The sequence below is a fragment of the Mus musculus genome, chromosome 2, assembly GCF_000001635.26.
Source record: "Mus musculus strain C57BL/6J chromosome 2, GRCm38.p6 C57BL/6J".
In the NCBI taxonomy this organism is placed as follows: Eukaryota; Metazoa; Chordata; class Mammalia; order Rodentia; family Muridae; genus Mus; species Mus musculus.
The window spans coordinates 19,297,179-19,317,319 of NC_000068.7; the positions used below are offsets into that span (position 1 = coordinate 19,297,179).

At 44.5% G+C, this 20,141-nt stretch overlaps 1 protein-coding gene across 5 annotated transcripts in view; it reads left to right on the forward strand.

Annotated features, from left to right (window-relative positions):
* The window catches only part of Armc3 (armadillo repeat containing 3), a 111,379-nt gene extending 98,314 nt beyond the window's left edge, over window positions 1–13,065 (forward strand). For 2 of the 5 annotated variants that reach the window (NM_001271563.1, NM_001271564.1), the window contains exons 17-19: window positions 3,294–3,491; window positions 6,618–6,780; window positions 12,739–13,065. In NM_001271563.1, coding sequence (NP_001258492.1) covers window positions 3,294–3,491; window positions 6,618–6,780; window positions 12,739–12,948 — 571 coding nt within the window. In that variant the 3' untranslated portion in view covers window positions 12,949–13,065. Of the gene's footprint in view, window positions 1–727; window positions 3,492–6,617; window positions 6,781–12,738 lie in introns of all 5 variants that reach the window. The other 3 variants (NM_001081083.2, XR_001783178.1, NM_001271565.1) reach the window with 3 other exon arrangements.
* The last annotated feature ends 7,076 nt before the right edge of the window (window positions 13,066–20,141 follow it).

The following is a 20,141-nucleotide window of genomic DNA, read 5'->3' on the forward strand; positions in this document are numbered from 1 at the left end:
CTTTGACTTTGAGATCATATGTATTGAATGAGGCATCAAGTCGTGACTTAAGCATTTGTTTTTATTCTGTGCTGTCTTTGAAAAATTTACCCAGAACTTCCCTGTCTCTGGATAAATCAGGTTACCCTGGTAACTACTACCATCAAGTACTACAATGGCTTTCATTCCAAAAGGACAATAGAGGCAGCAGTTGTCCTCAGCTACTGGTGTCCCTGCACCCCACCTGTGATGGGGGTTGGGAGGGAGGGGGCTTAGCTTCTTGCAGCAGGCCATGAACCTGTGTACTTTCCTCTTGGTACTCTCTCCATCCTTTTTCTGGCTGTGTCCCCTACCCTCAAGACAGAAGCAACACAAAGTGGGAGAAAGAGGTCTAGCTCTTATGGTTGGAACAATTGTGGTGTGCTTTGTGCTTCTGTGGTTTTATCTATTCTAAAATCCTATTTGGCTCTGGGGAGATGGCTCTATTGACAAAGTACTTGCCTCGTCTGCACACATACCTGGCTTTAATCCGCAGTAGGACAGCCTGGTAGTTCACACTTGCAATCCCGGCACTCAGGAGGTGAAAGCAGGGGGATCAGACGTTCATACTTACCCTAGGCGTCATAGAGAGTTGGAGGCCAGCCTGGACTACCTGTGTGAAAAAAGTTGAGGGTGGTGGTGGGGACTAAAAATGGTTTGTACTTACTAATAGCAATTGAAGGAATCTTTGATTTTTTTTTCAAAATAGTAAAAAGAAAAGTAGACTTCAGTTGATTTGTTCCTCTTACCTTCTGTGGTAAGTAATGGGTAAAGATAAATAATTCCCACCCCCAGTTTGCTTCATTGAAACATAAGCCCAAAATTTGAGAATTGCTTAAAGTAGGTGCTGCTCCTGCCTGGTCCCAGGCTAGCCCCATATTCTTGGCTTATTTGAATCTGGAACAAATTAAGTTCCTGTCCATTAGGCAATGAATTGTTTCAGAAGATCTACTGCTTAATGGTAACATTGTGAGAGTCTAGTCTCCTGAACACAGGACAAAGGAGCTGCATCTGTACATACAAGGAAGGGTGTGGCAAGTTCACCTAAAGTGACAGTCCCCACACCTTAAAACTCATGTTCTTATTTACATGCCACTAGTGACTAGGTGACAGAGTCATCTAGAAATCTTGAAGTGTAGAACCGAGGTCAGTCAGAAAGAGGGAAGGAGCGACAGAAGCACGTAGGACACTGCGCAGGTCTGTGGCTGAGCTGAGGAACACTACATAGCCCACACTGTCCTGTTCTGACCTACCTGGACCCCTGAGACTCGGTCTTTTTATTAACTCTGAAATACTCTTGTTCCAACACCACCCAAGCATATTTCAACAAACCTCTTGATGTTACCCCACACGAGTATGCCATAAGAGTCTCATTTACTGCAGTTGCCCCTTGACAATTATTAAGAGAAAACATTTCTAAAGCTGAAAATACCATTGGAGGGGCCATTAGAGTATGGGTCAGCTGTGAAGTGGGAAGGCTGAGCATCGCCAGAGACTCTTGCATCCTTTAAGTTTTTTTTTTTTTAATTCCTTGCAAAGGGGCTGTAGTGACAATCTAGAGAGAACTTCCCCTCCCTCTCAGAGGATATGTTAGTTGGTTTTCTGCCAGCTTGAGTCTTCAGGGAAGGCAGAACCTTAACTGAGAAAATGATCTCAAGCAGATGAGCCTGTAAGCAAGTCTGAAGAATATGTTTTTTTATTAGTGATTGATGTTGAAGGACTCTGCCCACAGTAAGTAGTACCATCCCTGGAGTCCTGGGGTGTATGAGAGAGCCATGAGGAGTAAGCCAGTAGGCCTCATACCTACATGGCTTACATTTCAGTTCCTGCCTGAAGTTCCAGCCCTGACTTCTTCCCTCTGTGATGTAGTGTCACCTGAGAGATGTAAGCTGAAACCCTTTCCTCCCCAGCCAAAGTTCTGTTGGGTCAGCACTACCTAAGGCAGTCACTTGCTCTTCTGTCAGTCCTTCCATCCTTTCAGCTAGTGCCATCCCCTGAAAAAAGGCTGGTAAAGTAATCCCAAGGAGTACCAGGGACAGAGAAGACATTATCTATTAGCAGGAGATACTGAAAGTAATTATAACATACGGGGCTGGAGGTGGGTCAAAGGTTTAGGACAAGCTATTTGCAGGAAGGGTACCCAACAGAAAATGGATTCAAGGAATTCAGCAGCTAGTGCCTAGTGTTAGCCAATGGAAGTGTATGAAGAGCAAGCTTTTCCACCTCCCATGCTAGGGATAATTGGTGTAAACGTGAATAACTACTCACGCAGATGTAAGCAGAGTGCCCAGAGCAATTGAAGTCTTTAATTAGCCGGGCAGTGGTGGTGCACACCTTTAATCCCAGCATTTAGGAGGCAGAGGCAGGGGCAGGGGCAGGCAGATTTCTGAGTTCATGGCTTGCTTGGAGTGAATAGTGAGTTCCAGGATGGCCTGGGCTACACAGAGGAAAATTTAAAAAAAAATAAAAGAAAAAAGAAAAAAGAAAAAGAAAACGATACAAGCAACAAAGTTTTAAATTAACATGCCACAAAATGTCTTTCTGTTTAAAATGCTACAGAATTTTAAAGAGGGAATTTGTGCAGCCATTGACACCACAGTCAGAATAGAAAAAAGCTCAGCCAACCCAGAGTCCTGCCCTGATACTGCAACTCATTCTTTTCTCTGGAAAAAAGAACGAGACCTGGTGGTGGTTTTTCTGTTATTTTTGCCTTTCCAAGGTCTTACTATGTAGCCCTAGTTAGCCTCGAACTCACTTGTAGACCAGGCTGACCTTGAATCCACAGTAATCTGCCTATCTTTGCCTCCTGAGTGCTGGCATTAAAAGCATGGACTACCAGGTCCAGCCAAGAATGACTTTGATGGGATCATTCGTGTGTTACATCTGATACTGATGTTTTCCAGCCAGCATAATGCCTTTGAGATGCTTCCAAATTGTTCTGTGCATTGGTAGCCTATCCCTTTTTACTCTTAACCAGTATTTTATTGTATGGTCTTAACACTATATACCCATCTCTTATCAAAGGACATTTGAATTGTCTCTATATTTTTAATTTAAATTAACTTTTAATATAGATGCAAAATAATGAGCTTTGTCATAGCATTTGCATATATACATACATACATACATACACACATTGTATTTTGTTTTAACTAATTTCCCTCCCCGATTACCCTTTCCTTATTTCCCTGAGGCTTCTCAGATTGACTCAGAGCATAGTTAGTATTTGGACATTTCGACAGGATATGGGGTTTTATTATTGCTTACTTTCAAAGGAAAGGGAAAGGGAAAAAAGAAGAAGAGAAAGTGAAAGAGGAAGAAGAGATCCTGGCACTGCCCAAGTTCACGGAAGGCAGCCCTGAGAAAGAGTGGAACCCTCCTCCTGACCCTGAGTTCTGTGTGTATGTGCTGGAGGTGACCAAGTCGATACTGCCCATTGTCAACCTTAAGGAGCAGATTGAGGTCCTTGCCAAGTGAGTCTCTCCCCTCTCCCTCTCCTTCTCTCTCTGTATATCTATTTTAATTTCAGATTTTTAAAAAAAAAAACTTACAGTGGTTTGCTTTTCTTTAAAGTTACTTTAAAATAAAACCAACAAAAGAAGCTGCAATGGTTTACAGCGCCCGTGCTCTGCCTTCCCGCAGAAGCACAATGACTCACACACGGGTGCTCTTCTTTTTTGTGTGAGTCAGAGTTGAAATCGCTTAGAGACAAACACCTGGTTTTTGCTTTTGCTTTTTTTTTTTTTTTTTTTTTTTTTTTAGCTAAGCTGTTAAGACACATCTTTGGTATGATCTTAGAGAGGTAGTGAGTGAATGAATCTATGTTTAAAAACCAAATTGTTCCTTAAGTGTATGAGGTACTCAGCATTTAAAGGCATCCTATTGTGAGTTCTCTCTAACCCCCCTGCTGTTTGTTTGTGTTTTGTTTTGTTTTAATACACATTTCCTTTTCTAATGGGTGTCCGCTGGTTCATTTGCTATTTCTCGGGAGTGGGCTGTGGGCACTCTGAGAGCTTGCTGCTGGACAGAACAAGCCCTGTGTAAGCCTCAGAAGTTGCTCTTCTTCACTGGGCTCCTTCCATAAACAGAGGCTGAGGCCCTGAGCAGGTCTCTAAGGGAGCAGGACTGAAAATGGGGACGGGCTCCATGATTGGCACAACCCAGCAGGTGAACTGCTGGCTTTAGCACCAGCCACAGTGGGGGCTCAGTCAACTGCAGGTGGGAGTCGAGTAGCTGTCCTCAAACCCGGAAGTGACAACTGTAAGCCTCTCAGCTGACAGATCCCCGACTTCTGTCAGACAGGACTGGGGGAGATTCAGTGCGGTTGGCTCTAGAAGGATTTCCTGTGTCCTTGAGGCTTGATGGCTCTGACTGGAGAGTCTTGTAAACACTTGTGCAGTACTTCTCAACACTGTGTTCTAGCGGAGGCTCCACACATCACTTCTGAATCAGCTTACATTTAAACAATAATAAGGAGCAAGACAATGGCAGAGGTCTGTCCAGCTGCGGGATGGGCTGTCACTACAGGTGGGGTGACTGCTCGCCTCCACCTCCCTTCCTCATCGTCCTTTGTTTTGGTTTAGTTGCACTGTTTTGTTTTCTTCTTGTGTGTTTTTAAATTTTTATTTATTCACTTTACAACCCAATAACAGCCCTTCCTCTCCTCCCAGTACTCTCTCACACAATCCTACCCCATTCCACTTCACTTTTGAGAAGTGGGAGCCCCCTCTGGGTGTCACATCCCACCCCCCACATCAAGTTGGGCGGGAGTAGGACTAGGTGCATCCTCTCCCACTGAGGCCAGGCAAGAAGGTGCTTTTAGGGGCCAGGTATCCACAGGCAGGCGGGTAGGCCAGCAACAGGTTCAGGGACAGCCCCTGCTCTAGTTAGGGGACTCGAATGAAGACCAAGCTGCTCATCTGCTACACAAGTGCAGGGAACCTAGGTCCAGCCCAGACTCGCCCTTTGGTTGGTGATAAAGTCTCTGGGAGTCCCCAAAGGTCCAGGTTAGTTGACTCTGTTGGTCTTTCTATGGAGTCCCTGTCTTCTTGGGTCCCTTAATTCTTCTCCCAGCTCTTAGTAAGATCTTCCAAGCTCCGTCTAAGGTTCGGGTGTCTCTGCATCTCTTTCCATTGACTGCTGGGTGGAGCCTCTCAGAGGACAGATATGCTAGGTTCCTGTTGGCCAGCATAACAGAATATCCTTAGTAGTGTCAAGGATTGATTCCTGCCCATGGAATGGGTTTCAATTTGGGGCAGTCATTGGTTGACCATTCCCTCAGTCTCTGCTCTATCTTTGTCCCTGCACATCTTGTAGGCAGGACACATTTTGAGTCAAAGGTTTTGTGGGTGAGTAGCTGTCCTAATCTCTCCACTGAGAGTCCTGCCTGGCTACAGGAAGTGATCACTTCAGGATCCATATCCCCCACTGATAGGAATCTCAGCTAAAGTCACTTCCATAGACCCTGTGGGGCCTCTTCCTATCCTAGGTCTCTCTGGCAGGTGAGAGAGATTGCCCGTCCCTCCCACTCCCACCATCTTCCTTCTCTCTCCCTGTTCTCCCTACATCTGAGCACCCCCCCCCAAAACCCCCCATTTAGGGTTTTTAAGGCATTATTCTTCACAGTATAGCCAAAGACCAATCTTTCCTTTAACTTTTCAATTTTTCTCCCCACCATATGTTCTTAGTTATACAGAAATTTTAGAGATGTTTGTTGACATTATCATAGGAGATAGTATTTTGGGGGTGGGGATACAAAACAAAGTATCACAATTTCTCTCTCCCACACACCTGCTACCCTTGAAGTACATTTTTCTTCCTCCTCCTCTTCTACTCTCCTTTGATGTCAGTGTTATATAATGCCATATCATTCTTAATCCAAAAGATAAATTCTAAAAGAAAAAAAGTCATGAAATTTACAGTGGGCTACTCCAGTGCACTGTACACTGGTCAGGCTGGAGAAGCCTCACAAGGGCTAGGCCAGCCTTGGCCACGTGCTGAGACCTTCTCTCACAAGAATAGAAAGAAGAAAGCTCACCAGTTAGTAAATGCCTCAACTTTCAGACTAAAATACTCCCCCCACTGTTCAAGACTAAGATAAAAATTTAAAACTATGGGCTGGTGAGATGGCTCAGGGGGTAAGAGCACCCGACTACTCTTCCAAAGGTCCGAAGTTCAAATCCCAGCAACCACATGGTGGCTCACAACCACCTGTAACAGAGATCTGATGCCCTCTTCTGGTGCATCTGAAGACAGCTACAGTGTACTTACATATAATAAATAAATAAATAAATCTTTAAAAAAAAAAAATTTAAAACTACATTTATATTCATTTGGCCTATGTTATGTCCACTGGTATCTTAGCATTCATTTTCTTTATTGTGTTGAATCAAATCACCAGGATTCCAGTGTGTATATGTGTCTGTGATTGTCTCAGTACAATAAGCATGCTGATTTTTTTCCTGCAGGTATACTTATTTTTTTTTAAGTAAAACAAATAAAAAACCAGAGGAAGTGTAGTTTTTACATGTGCAATTATATATATAATCATCTAAAGTAAGTGATTAAAACTGTTTTTCATCTCAATGTAATGAGCACAGGTATGTGGCAGATAAAATGGGCGGTAAGATTCCAAAAGAGAAGCTAGCTGATTTCAGCTGGGAACTTCATATAAGTGAGTTGAAATTTCAACTGAAATCCAATGTCGTACCAATTGGATACATCAAGAAGGGAATCTTTTATCATCGAGCGTTGCTTTTCAAGGTATTTAAGATATTTCTGTCTCTTGTCTCATTAGGTTAAAAGTGTTGTCTTTATCTTATCAGGATGAATCAGTTGCTAACATTTAACAGGATATTAATCTTTGCATTTATGCTTATTTAATTTGAAATACATGTGACTATACACACACAGAGGCACACACACACACACACACACACACACACACACACGTGCACCTGCACATACATTTCATCAGATTACTAGAAGTACTGTCATTCAAATTTATCATCTACCTCTGTCCTTTTGGGATTCCTGCAGGGTTCGGAGGTTAGAGATAGGACTGTGATACAGTCTGCTGTTAAGAGGTGCCTAAGTCTCTGAGGTGGTGCCAGAGAAGGGCTCAGAGAGAGAAGTGACACACGGCCAATCTGTTGGAGGCTACATAGGTTCTATCAGCTGTCAGGTGTGCTGGAGCTCACACACCGGCAATCCTGGTTCCTGGGAGGCTGAGGTGGGAAGATTTTCTAGTTTGAGGCCACCATAGGCTGCACAGCAAGACTCTGCCGTTTAAAAACAAGTCTCGGTGCTGGAGAGATGGCTCAGCGCTTAAGAGCACGGACTGCTCTTCCAAAGGTCCTGAGTTCAACACGCAGCAACCATATTGTGGCTCACAACAACCTGTATTGGAATCTGATGCCCTCTTCTGGTGTGTCTGAAGACAGCTACAGTGTACTCATATAAATAAAATAAATCTAAAAAACCAAAAGAAAACAGAAAAAAACAAGTCTCCGAGCCAGGAAGGTGGCTCAGCAGGTAAGGACACTTCCTAACCAAAGCAGATGACCTAAGATTCTTCCTCAGGATCCACAGAGAGAAGGTGAATGTGCACATGCAAACACACACAAACACACACAGGGAGATAAACACACACACACACACACACATACACACAGATAAACACACACACACAGGGAGATAAACACGCTGAGAAATAAACATACAGACACACACAGGGAGGTAAACACACACACACACAGATAAACACACAAACACACAGTGAGATAAACATACAAACACACATAGGGAGATAAACATACAACAGATAAACACACAGAGAGATAAACATACAAACACATACAGGGAGATAAACACACACAGAGATAAACACACAAACACACACAGGGAGATAAACAGACAAACACACAGAGAGATAAGCATACAAACATACACACAGATAAACATACAAACACACAGATAAACATATAAACACACACATGGAGATAAACACACATAGATATAAACACACAAATACACACAGAGAGATAAATATATAAACACCAGAAAAGTAAACACACAAACACGCAGAGAGACAAACACACAAACACATACAGAGAAAGAAACACACAGAGAGAAATACACATGCACACACACACACAGAAAGAGGGGGGTGAGAGGGAGAAGGAGAGAGAGGAGAGAGAGAAACACAAACATACACACACACAGAGAAAAAAATTTCACTAGGTAGAAAAAAAAACAACTTTCTAAACAATATAAACAGCTACACTTAAAATAACGTTGGTGTGAGAAGCAGTTGTCCATTTAAGGACTGCAGAGTCTATCATGTGGATAGAAAGCAGAAGGAGGGAAAGAGAGAGTGGGCATATTTGAAGGCCTGAGATGAAGCATCAGATGAATCTGCCCTTCACCCTAAAATTTGAGTCAACACTCAAATGTATTTTGTCAGGAGTGTGTGTGTGATTTTGAAAGGCCATTCATGTTGTAGACCGAGGAATGAATTAGAACAGACACACACCTAGAGACAGGACAACCCACTAGATTGTGGGCAGACAACAAGTACAGGTGACAAATTATAAGGTGGAAGGAGGATAAAGCTGAGAAGACTCAGATGTAAGCACCAAGAGGACTTGGTAGCTGCCTGTATGTCATTGGGAGGATGCCTGGGAAGAGAAGAATGATCCCCAGGCCCTGGGCAAGGCAAGCAGAGAAGACAGCACCACTCACCAAGCCTGGGCACAGGAAGACTGAGCATAGTGAAGCTTAAGAGGGCATGTTTCTTTTTTATCTACGGTGTAAGAACTTAGAAAACATTTCCTGAACATACAGACCGAAACATTACATCTCTTCCATCTCCCAAGTACTAGAAACTTCTGTATCAGTGACTTTTCTCCTTTCTGTGGCCAACCACCTAGCAAGAAACAATTTAAGGGAAAAAGGGGGTTTGTTCAGTACCAAGGACATGGGGAGGTATGGCAGCTGCAGCTAATAACACTGCACACACAGTGAGGAAGCAGGGAAAGAGACAGAGGTATGACACTTTTTTCTTCTTTTCTCTCCCCTTTATGCAGTCTGGGACACCCCAATCCCCACCCTTAGCCCATGGGATGCTGCTGGCCACATTCAGAGTGGCTCTTCTCTCCTCCTTCTCCAGTTCTTACAGATACTGAGTTATGTCTACTAGCTGTGAAAGGGTTTATGCATCACTGAAGGAAGTAAGGCCAGGAACTCAAAGCAGCTCAGGAACCTGAAGGCAGGAGCTGATGCAGAGGTCATGGAGAAGTGCTGCTTACTAGTTTGCTCCCTAAGGCTTACTCAGACTGCTTTCATATGCCCAGGGCCACGCGTCCTATTGATGGCCCCACCCACAATGGACTACCCCCCGCCCCCCCCCCATCACTATTTAACAAATGCCCTACAGGCCTGCCTACAGCTTGAGCTTATGGGAGGCATTTTCTCAACTGAAGCTTCCTCCTCTCTGAGGACTATATACCTTGTGTCAAGTTGGCATAAATGTAGCTGGCATGACCATCCTAATCCCATCACACTCCAGTTTGCATCTCACTCTAGTTTTACATTAATCCTACTCATCATCTAAGTACCTTTTAATATAACAAAGCACCACAGGCTGGTGTGGCAAGGGGTCTAAGCAGCAAATATTTCTCACAGTTCTAGAGGCAGTGAAATCCAAGGTAAACAGAAGAATTTGTATCTGGGTAGAGACTTCTTCCTGGTTTGCAGTTATCTGCATTACTGAGGCATTTTCACAGGGAAGAAGATCTTATTTCTTCCTGTTTGTTTGTTTGTTTGAGACAGGGTCTCTGCATAGCCCCGTCTGTCCTAGAACTCAATCTGTAGACCAGGCTGGCCTTAAACTCACAGAGATCTATCTGCTTCCAGGATTGCTGGGATTAAAGGTGTGTGCCACTACAGGCCAGGCAGATCTTCCTGTTTTTCTAATTCCTAGGGAGGGAGGTCTCACCCTCATGACCCCTGCTAAGCCTAGTCACCTCCCAAAAGTCTCACCTCCAAATACGAGTTACGATGTCAGGATATAGATTTGAGAGGGTGCACGGATCTTCAATACCTAACTCTGAATCCTGCTTATAGGCTACCTGGGTCATGCAATTACTTAGCATTCCACCACTGAATGCTAAGCAAGGTGCTCTCTGAATCTCTTACTCTTTATCCTCTCCAAACATCCTCTTTAGACCATTTTCTTCCAGACCGATGGCCCTAGTTTGGCTTTACTCCCTGCCAACAAGTCACTCACTGGCAACCTCAGCTCTTCCACCCGCACCCTAGTTCCAGAGTAATGGCTCAGAGGGTTATTATTTACTAACGATGCTTATGGTCTTCTACTAGGCTTGTTTCCCAAATAGCTTGTACCTTATTTAACCCATTGAACCTATCTATGTCTGCCACATGGCTGGTTAGCTTTCCTCAGAGTTCACATGGAGAATCTTGAGCCTCTGATTATGTCCCAGAGTTCCAATCTCTCTATTGGATCTCCCACCTTCTACTTCTTGCCTTTTGCTAATAGCCCATCAGCTTTTTATTGACAGGTGATGGTTCCATACAGTACACAAGAGATTATCCCTGCACAAACTCCCTCGTTTCCCTTCCTCGCCTCTCCTCCATCTTTCATAGCTTGCCAACCAACTGGGACCAGTTGTCAGTCCTGTCCACTCGGATGCAGAATGTGACAGGGCTGTCCGTGTTTAGGTGCAGGTGTATGTCAATCCATTTCCAGCCTATCACTTGCATTTTCTTAGTGCTTTCCAGCATCTAAGCCCCATCCCTGCTCCCCTTCCCTCTGAGCAGGGGACTTTTGGGTGTTCCACATTACAAGGAAAATAGCTTTTTAGATACAAGCTAGTTCACTCATTCACCAACTCAGAAGATTGCCTTAGGCTGCACACTGGAGGTAGATGTCTGAATCCAGGCCACAACCTTAAAGTACCTTACAAATAGGGTACGCTCTAGCAAATAGGGGATGGTTATCTATTGTAGTTCTTCAGTAGGAAATAAGAGACACACCAGTAAATGTTTCTTTGGAGAATCAATCTCTCTCTCTCTTTCTCTCTCTCTCTCTCTCTCTCTCTCTCTCTCTCTCTCTCACACACACACACACACACAAGCACACACAAACACACACACACAGAGTCTTTGTATCTTTGAGGGAGACAGATTTTGATACTTTTTGCTCTGCAGTCAAGTCACTGCTTTCTAGGCTGTCTTCAGCTATAGGACAGACAGTATCGAAATCAAAACCTAAGAGCCCTGAGAATGACCACCAAGTCTTTATCATTTTGGCCTATCCTGAACTATGCAGTTTGGAAAAGTCATGCATAGTAACAAATACACTCCGTTAAAACATGACTTCTCTTCCCCCAGTGCTTCTTACACTTAACCTTATTGGCTGGGGCTTGGCACTCATTACTTCCTCACACACGCATCATGCTTCTTCCCGGCTCACAGAGGAAGAAATGGAAGCCTGGCCTTGCAAAGCCCGCCCTTGGCTTATGGTCACACTCGTTGGTAATCGTCAGGGCCCAGTTGAAATTTGAACCCGGGCAGTTTAAACAAGCGCTTTTATTCATTATGACATGGCAGAAAATTAAAATAATCCTTAAATTATTTCAAGGATTCTTAAGGAAAGGACTTTAGCTACCTCAAGCGTGGCAAACATAGCTTTGGCGGTCCCTACCCTTCTCCCCCTCTCCCTCTGACTTGCTAAACACTGTAAGAACACATTCCCAAAACTAGTCCCCATGGCCAGCTCCCTTGTTTGCCTACTTCCTCCTTTAGAAGCTGACTATCAAGGTCCAGCTATGAAGTACTGAAGTCCAGCAAGCAAAAGCTCCCTTAGGCTCACCTAATGAACATTCCCAGTTAAAATTAAACACCTCATCCTAACATGGGTTTTCCCCTTTGACCTTTATAAACAGCCATTTTCTATGGGCCATGCCTGTCTCCTTTCTATCCGGAGACAGTCCTTTGTCCCAGGGACAAGTACCCCTTCCCCTTCACTCTGTTCTCTCCCCTTTCTCCCTTGTCCTCCCTCTCCAGTCTTTGTCTCTTATGTCTTGCCCTCTGTCCGTCTGGGTCCAAGAAATCTCCTTTGTGTTGAGAACTTGGTCTTGGGGCTTCTAAGTTGTACCACATTCTCTTTCATTTAAACAAACAAAACAACAACAATCCCTCTAAATCAGGGGAAATCAGAGGGAGGAACCAAGTGCAGTGGGGTAGCAGCCTGACGCTAGAGAGCTAGCTGCAGTTTGCTGTCTCCTGCCCCACGGTTCTCTCTACACCACAAAGCAGACTGGCTGGAAATAGGACTTACTTCAACCTCACTGCCTACCATGGCACAAGAGCACCCTGGGCCATTGGCCATGGACAGGCAGATGGATACATGGGCTGGAGCCCTGGGGTAGCACCCCTCCAATCACCCTGTCCAACTTGTATTCCATTACATTAACTTCCTGAAAACTGTCCTTTCCCAGGGCACTCCGGCACACACTGAGTCTATCCTGATGGTAAGCCCTCAGGGACAGCCCATGTATGGCTCCTACCTCTCTACTCTCCATTTTCTTGCTTACAGTCAAACATAATTGCATGTGGGTGTTTAACTCTCCCCCTAAGGCTCTCTCTCCATCAGCTTGCAAATGACCCTGAGCCCCTGGTGTCTTATTCCTCCTGCAGGCACTGGCTGATAAAATCGGGGTAGGCTGCAGCCTGGTGCGTGGTGAGTACAGCCGAGGGTGGAACGAAGTGAAGCTGGTGAATGAGGCTCGGAAAGGCATGATCGGGAACCTGCCCCCACCCGAAGAGTACATCGTGGATCTCATGTTCCACCCGGGGAACCTGCTGAAGCTGCGCAGCAAAGAGGCTGACCTCTACCGCTTTCTGTAGTCGCCAGAGGAACACAAGATCACCCAAGCCAGAAATTGTCTTCGCGTGTTTTCTAAGAGGGGCTTTAGCCGATTGGATAATTTCAAATAAAAGTATTAGAAAATGGTACTGTGTAGAAATAAACTGTGGATGTGGATGTGACTATGCGATGCTCCAGGTTCAGGCTGTAGCGTTCCGGGTCTGTCGGGGTCTCCCATGCTCTCCATCTCCACTCAAGGTTATCATGGGTAAGACCAACTCAGCCCTCTTGGAGCTTAGCATCTTTTATGAAGGTGCGCAGCAACTGCTTCCTATGATGGGATGGGCTTATCCCTGTTCCACTTTGGTATTCAGAATTCACCTCCTCTGGATTTAAGATTTAAGAGACTCTGGTATTTCAAAGTACTTTCTAACTTAATTGTTCATGTTTTATTTGTTTACTTTTAACACTGATTATTGACTGAGGAGATTACTGTGGTGGTTTGAGTAAGAATGGCCCCTATAGACTCATATACTTGGCAGGATGGCCATTAGGGAGTCAGGCTACTTGACAAGGATTAGGAGGTGTGGCCTTGTTAGAGGAAGTATGTACTGGGTGTGGGCTTTGGAGTTTCAAAAGCTCAAGCTAGGCACTTGTCTTTCTCTTCTTGCTGCCTCTGCGTGCTGATGTAGAACTCTCAGCTCCTTCTCCATCACGAACTATGTCTCCCTGCATGCTGCCATGCTGCTCACCCTGATGATAAAAGCCGGTTGTTGAGCTAAAAGTCAGGCCCAGTTAAATGTTTTCCTTTATAGAAGTTGCCATGGTCAATGGTGTCTCTTCACAGCAATAAAACACTGACTAAGACAGTGGCTCACTGTGGAAACCGCTTGCCACAAACATGAAGACCTGAGCTCACATCTCTAGTACACACCTAAAAAACTATCCACACTGTTGCTAAGCACAACGTCGTGATTAATGTCTGACCTCTACACCTTTGTGTACACAGACACACAGACACACACACACACACACACACACACACACACACACACCCGCATGTTTAATTTAATACTGGGTCACCCAAAAATTATTTCTCATTAATATAATTTGAAAATTATGTGATTCCAAGCAAGAAACAGTTACACAGAAGCAAACAGAGCAGATCCTTGATGAGAACTCATTTCTTAGCAAAGGGGAGAGATAAATAGCCATGTCAAGTGGTAACACTGATGAACATTAAAGTCTGAAGTTTATCTATATAATCATTTTCCTAGAGTATTTTACAATGAGACCAATTTTAAAATTCTTTCATTAATTCATTGTTGTTGGGTTTTTTTTTTTTTTTGAGATTGATTTTTTTTTTTTAAGAACTATGGCTAAAATTGTTTTTCAAAAACCAGCCTGTGGGAATGAAAACATGGTTCATGAAATACGAGCTTTGCAAGAGTGAGAAGGTGAGTTTGAATCTTTTTAACCCTCAGGTAAGAGGCAGGGAGCCTGGAGCTGTGTAAATGCTTACAACTCCCGCTGGTGGGCAGCATGCCCAGGACAGCTGCTAGCCTCTGGTTCAGTGAGAAGCCCTGTTTCAAAGCACTAAGGAGACACCAAGCATCCCGTTCTGTTCTCTGGAAGGACGCACGTGGGCATAGATTGCCCCTACACACTTGTGGACATACAACACAGCATACATCTGAGCACACACATTCACACAAAGACACAGATCTGTAATTGTAGAGCATATAATTTTTTCTTTCAGAATAAGCTTCTTTATTTTTCCAGTGGCATGGTAAATTATATTTATCATGCAGTTTAATGAATCAAGAGTGTGGGTTATAGGGCACAAGCGCATCTCAGCATTTTTCAAGCCTTTTTTGACCCGGCAAACACTTATGATGGATTACAAAGATTTATAAAGTGTAACAAGATGAAAATGAATGACAAACAGGAGCACAGAAGAGAGAGAGGGGGGGGGCTCACAGCCAGGAATGAGCTGAGCATGCAAAATGTGTCCACGAAGACTGTAAATGACTCCACTGCAGACAGCGGCTGAAGAGACAATGCTGTCTGCTGAGTAGGCCAAGTCCCCCAGCTAACAGCACAGAGGACCTTCTTAGAAAGGACAGAGATGGGGATTTCTCCTTCTGGAGCTTCACTGAGATAATCAAACATAACAGGAAGAGACCAGTGCATTATAATGTGAAATAATAATTTCCTGGGCCCATGGCCAGCCGTCAGTAGATCCAGAATGAGTAGAATGTGACGGCAGTTCAGGGGGAGCTGTTGTGGAGGCCCAGGCACACATATGCTCTTGCTGCGAGCGCTGGTATACACGTGCTCTTACTTATTAGACAGTTTCACACAATGTCCCTCTTAGGTTCTAGGTAAATATTGAACAGCTTAATAGCTTGCATTCTATCTATTTCCAGGCAGGGCTTTTAAGCTCAAGCACCATACAGTTGAATGTCCACCCAATCACAAAATAATTTGCAAAGGCAACAAAGTTTATGAAATGCCTGTAAATGAACCCAAGAGGAAACATGAGAGAGACTGCACGGCAAGACTAAATGTGCTTCTGGCTGGAAGACTGCAGTTATCCTTCCCATATCAACACACAAACAGTATTATTTCCATTAGAATCCCAGTGTGCCCTTCCTGAAGTTGGGTGCAGAATACATCTAGAAGAATGTGCAAGTATCCACACTATGAAATAGAACAATACAGAGGGATTAGCATTCCATTTCCTATCACTTATCAGAACATGTGCTGAAAAGCAACCAGAAGTCGACCAACTAGTATGGCACAAACATAAAAAAGAGAAGACTTAAGACTCCAGATGAAAACCTCTATGTCGTCGCAGTTAGGATTTATTGTTACAAACGTAGTTTGTTCAGTAGGAATATGGCAGCCTATTTAGAAAGTTACTGTAGTCTTAGCATGAAAGGCCTTTGCTGTATTTGGCAGGAGAAATGAGTCACTGAAGAACAAAGTTTTGCCACATAAACTTGTAAATAAAATACACCGTGAATAAGATTGCAGACAAGGAGGAAAAGATGTGGCATGTGTAGTGGACAAAAATGTTCATATCCTTAATAAGCAAAAGCCTTCTATAAATCACCAAGGAAAAACAACAGTCCATTTGGAAAACAGCCCCCAAAAAGTGCATGTTTCTACCATGGCAACAAGCAATTGCCAACCTCAATAACCTAAGTATTTTTAATGAGAGTACACATCAAACACAAATCAATTGGGGTTTTCTGCACAGTCATGCAAGGCCTCAGACTGACAGATGTCTGCTGTAGTGTGGATATAGCTTGACCTCAAAGTATCCATGTGCTGGTGGCTTGTCCTCCGATTTACTAGTACTCAGAAGTGGTGGGCTCTGTAATCATGGGGCTGGAAGCGGGTTGACTGGGCTAGGAAGTCAGAAAGGAATCGATGCCGGTAAAGGCTTCCAGGTGGCCACCTTCACCAAGACTGGGTTGCTGTGTCTCTCACTTTCCTTCACACTCGTGTGTCTGCCACATGACACCACCCACTCATCCTGGTGGCCCTCTCTTAGACTTTCTAGCCACCAAACTACATGAGAAGCACGAATCCTTCCAACACCCAACACGAGGCATTCTCCAACACAAGTATCACCTGCTCAGCTGTTGCTGATGAATAGATTGATTCAAAGCCTTCCATTGTGCAACTGTGCATGCCAGGACATGAGGCTCTCTCCATCACTTCAGTAGGAGGGAAGGTTTTGCAGAATTATGGCTTGGGCACAGCCTGTGGCTCAGTTCAAGCTACACACCTGGATGAGATCGTTGAGATTAAGATGTTTACTCAGACATGCTTCATATCTTGATCTTCTCTGTATGGGATTTCTGGTTAGTGGCTTATAAGCCCCAAGGCTAGCAATGATGAGATTGGGGGGTGTTAAAACACTTTATGCATTGTAACATCAAAATTAGACTTATACTTCCAGAGGGGGTTCAAAACATTCCGTTAAAATTAGTATCTACATGGAGGGCATCATCCTGAGTGAGGTAACACATTCACAAAGGAACTCACACAATATGTACTCACTGATAAGTGGATATTAGCCCAAAACCTAGGATACCCAAGATATAAGATACAATTTCCTAAACACATGAAACTCAAGAAAAATGAAGACTGAAGTGTGGACACTATGCCCCTCCTTAGAAGTGGGAACAAAACACCCTGGGAAGGAGTTACAGAGACAAAGTTTGGAGCTGAGATGAAAGGATGGTCCATGTAGAGACTGCCATATCCAGGGATCCACCCCATAATCAGCATCCAAACGCTGACACCATTGCATACACTAGCAAGATTTTATCGAAAGGACCCAGATGTAGCTGTCTCTTGTGAGACTATGCTGGGGCCTAGCAAACCTGGTCTCAAAATGACTAGAAAATGGGGGCTGGAGAGATGGCTTCACGGTTAAGAGCACTTTCTGCTCTGGCAGAGGACCTGAGTTTAATTCCTACATGACAGCTCACATCCCTCTGTAACTTCAGTTGTAGGGTATCTGATTCATACAATCTTCTGGTGTCTACTGTCACTGCATGCATGTGGCACATTATATATGCATATAGGTAAAACACTTATACACATAAAATAAGAATAGATCTTAAAAGAGATAAAGGGAAGGGAGAGAGGAAGGGGCAAGAAAGGAAGGAAGAAGGAAGGAAGGAAGGAAGGAAGGAAGGAAGGAAGGAAGGAAGGAAAGAAAGAAGGAAGAAAGGAACAATTAAACAGGATCCTCTGCACCTGCTTCCTAGTCCTGAGCAAGTGCCACAGGAAGCTTGGAGCTGACACTGCTTTCTAGGACACATCATCCATGAGAAATGATTCTGTATCGGCACAAAGTAGTATAGGAAGTCAAACGGATGTTGACCTTTTCTTTTTATTGAGGCAGAACCCTTAAAAATCACCACCTGCTTCTCAGCATGCCACCACACAGTAATCTTTGCCCAACCAGCCATCCTGAGACGAGCCCGAGCCCGGGGATTAAGCTTTTACCCTTCCCAAGCCAGAGCTATAATGGGGTTTGTCACTGTATGGGCTTTCCTTTTGAGGGCAGTCACCGAAGTGTTAGGTGTGATCCCTTAATAAAACAGATTCAAATGAAGCTCCCAGGGGCCAGTACAGTTCAGGGCAACTGTGGGTCCCACCAAAAGACATCACACTCTTAGCAAACACCACTGGAGGAAGTGAGAATGTTCTGTTCTAGTGACTTTGCTTATAAATCAAAGGAGCCTGTCCTATAGAGGTGTGACATCTCTTCTCCTTTCTCCTCTCACTCTCTTCCTCTCTCTCCCTCTTCCTCTCTAGCCTTTCTTCTCTCTCTCCCTCTCTCTCTCTCTTTCTCTCTCTCTCTCCCTCTCTCTCTCTCTCTTTCTCTTTCTCTCCACCTTTTCTCTGCCTTTCTACAATAAAGCTCTAAAACCATAGACTGTCTCTGCTCATCTGTGCTTACTCTCACCTGCTGGGAACCTCTCTCTCTCTAAGCCCTCTCTCCCTTAACCCCTGGGCTACAGGGTGTTGCTCCAGAGCCCCAAGTTGGGGGCTGCCCCTTGTCCACCTCCCCTCCCCCGCCGAGTGGGGTCAGTGGCTTAGATGCCCACCCAGGGCCGAGTGGAAAGCATCCGGCAGCCCTCCCACATCTGCCTGACCAGAGCATAGGAGGAACTATGGCCAGACATGGGCTATCCTCCCTTCCCCCTCTTCCCCTTACCCCCTTTTAGTTCCCACAGATGGTAGCAGAGGATGGTTACATCATCCACGTGAGACAGAACCAGCTAAAGAAGACACATGAGATCTCCAAGTTTCCCGACCATGAGTAATCTAGTTCAAAACTAGGTCTCTCTCTCTCTCTCTCTCTCTCTCTCTCTCTCTCTCTCTCTTTCTCTCCATAGTGTTCCTGGCTAGTTTCCACTCTGCTCCGGGTCTGTCTCTTCTCTCTCACAGGTTTCAACTGCAAGCAGCCAGTTCTCCAGCTCTGCAGCCACTCCCCACTTGCTCCCAGCTTTGATCTGTGTGTATGCAAAAGGTGGCCCAGCCAGGCAGCGCCTGCTCTAAACTCTGCCTCCTCGAATGGCAGTTTTGCTCTGAGCTCTGCCGCACTGTGGGTAGGGGCAGAAGTGAGCAACGGACAGGCAGAGGCAAAAGAGCCTCGGTGAGGGGCGAGCGCTCCAGGCAGAGATGACATGCTGCTGCGGGCCAGACAGCCGCCTTAGCTAAAAAGCCTTTCACTTAGCCCTCTACATTAAACTTTCACCTTCTGCTTTTCTAGAAAAAACAAAGGGGGAAGTTAACCGCCGGGTACAATGTACCCTTCCCCCACATCCAACTAAGCCTGGGAAAACTGCACCTGAAGCTGTGCTCCCCTACAGAAACACCTGAATCCTGCTTTTCAACCCCAAATTTTCTTGCTTCTTTATTTAAATGCTTATTTTCTCTCTAGTATTCATGATATATGTGCAAAAAGAATCTTTCAACTTGTTTAAAATTTCCTTTAAGGTTCAAAAATCATCCAATCCTTCATTAACAACCGGTTTCCTTTTAGAGACAAACTGTTATTGCCTACCCCAGATACACAATTAACATGATATTTTCTTCCTTAGCCATCCAAAACGGACCATGATGTGCTTCTAAGTGAACCATTGCAGGCATAACTTTTGCTATCCACCCTATGCAGATATCCCCTGCTGGAGTTTTGCTCCTCTGTTACAATTGCTCTACAGGTCTATCTCCACATGATGCCTGCTATCACAGATCCACCTGAGACAGCGCCGACATACAGACAACAAAGCTGCCTTCCTCCAAAAACCTCATCTGACTAAAAACTGCCGAGGCACACACTGAACCCTACAAAAGAAAGACTTGGGACCTTCCAGCTACAGATGGACTGTCTTGCCAAAGCCAAATGGCTGCTTGAAAGTACCATGATAGTGAGGAAAACACAATGTCTATCTAGATTAATCAATTGCTGTTCAAAACTGATGTTATTACCCTCAAATTGTACTACCCATGGAATAATTAATTGAGTGTACAATCTCTTGCCTTCTCAACTCTTACCCTTAACTCTCCTTACTACTCTGGCTTTGTTCTGCTACTTCTCTAGGCTATATATTTTCTTCTGATACTTCCACTTCACCCTAAATTTTCACCACAAATGACACAGTCACATCAGTGACTCCCCCCCCCCCTTCTTATAAAAACA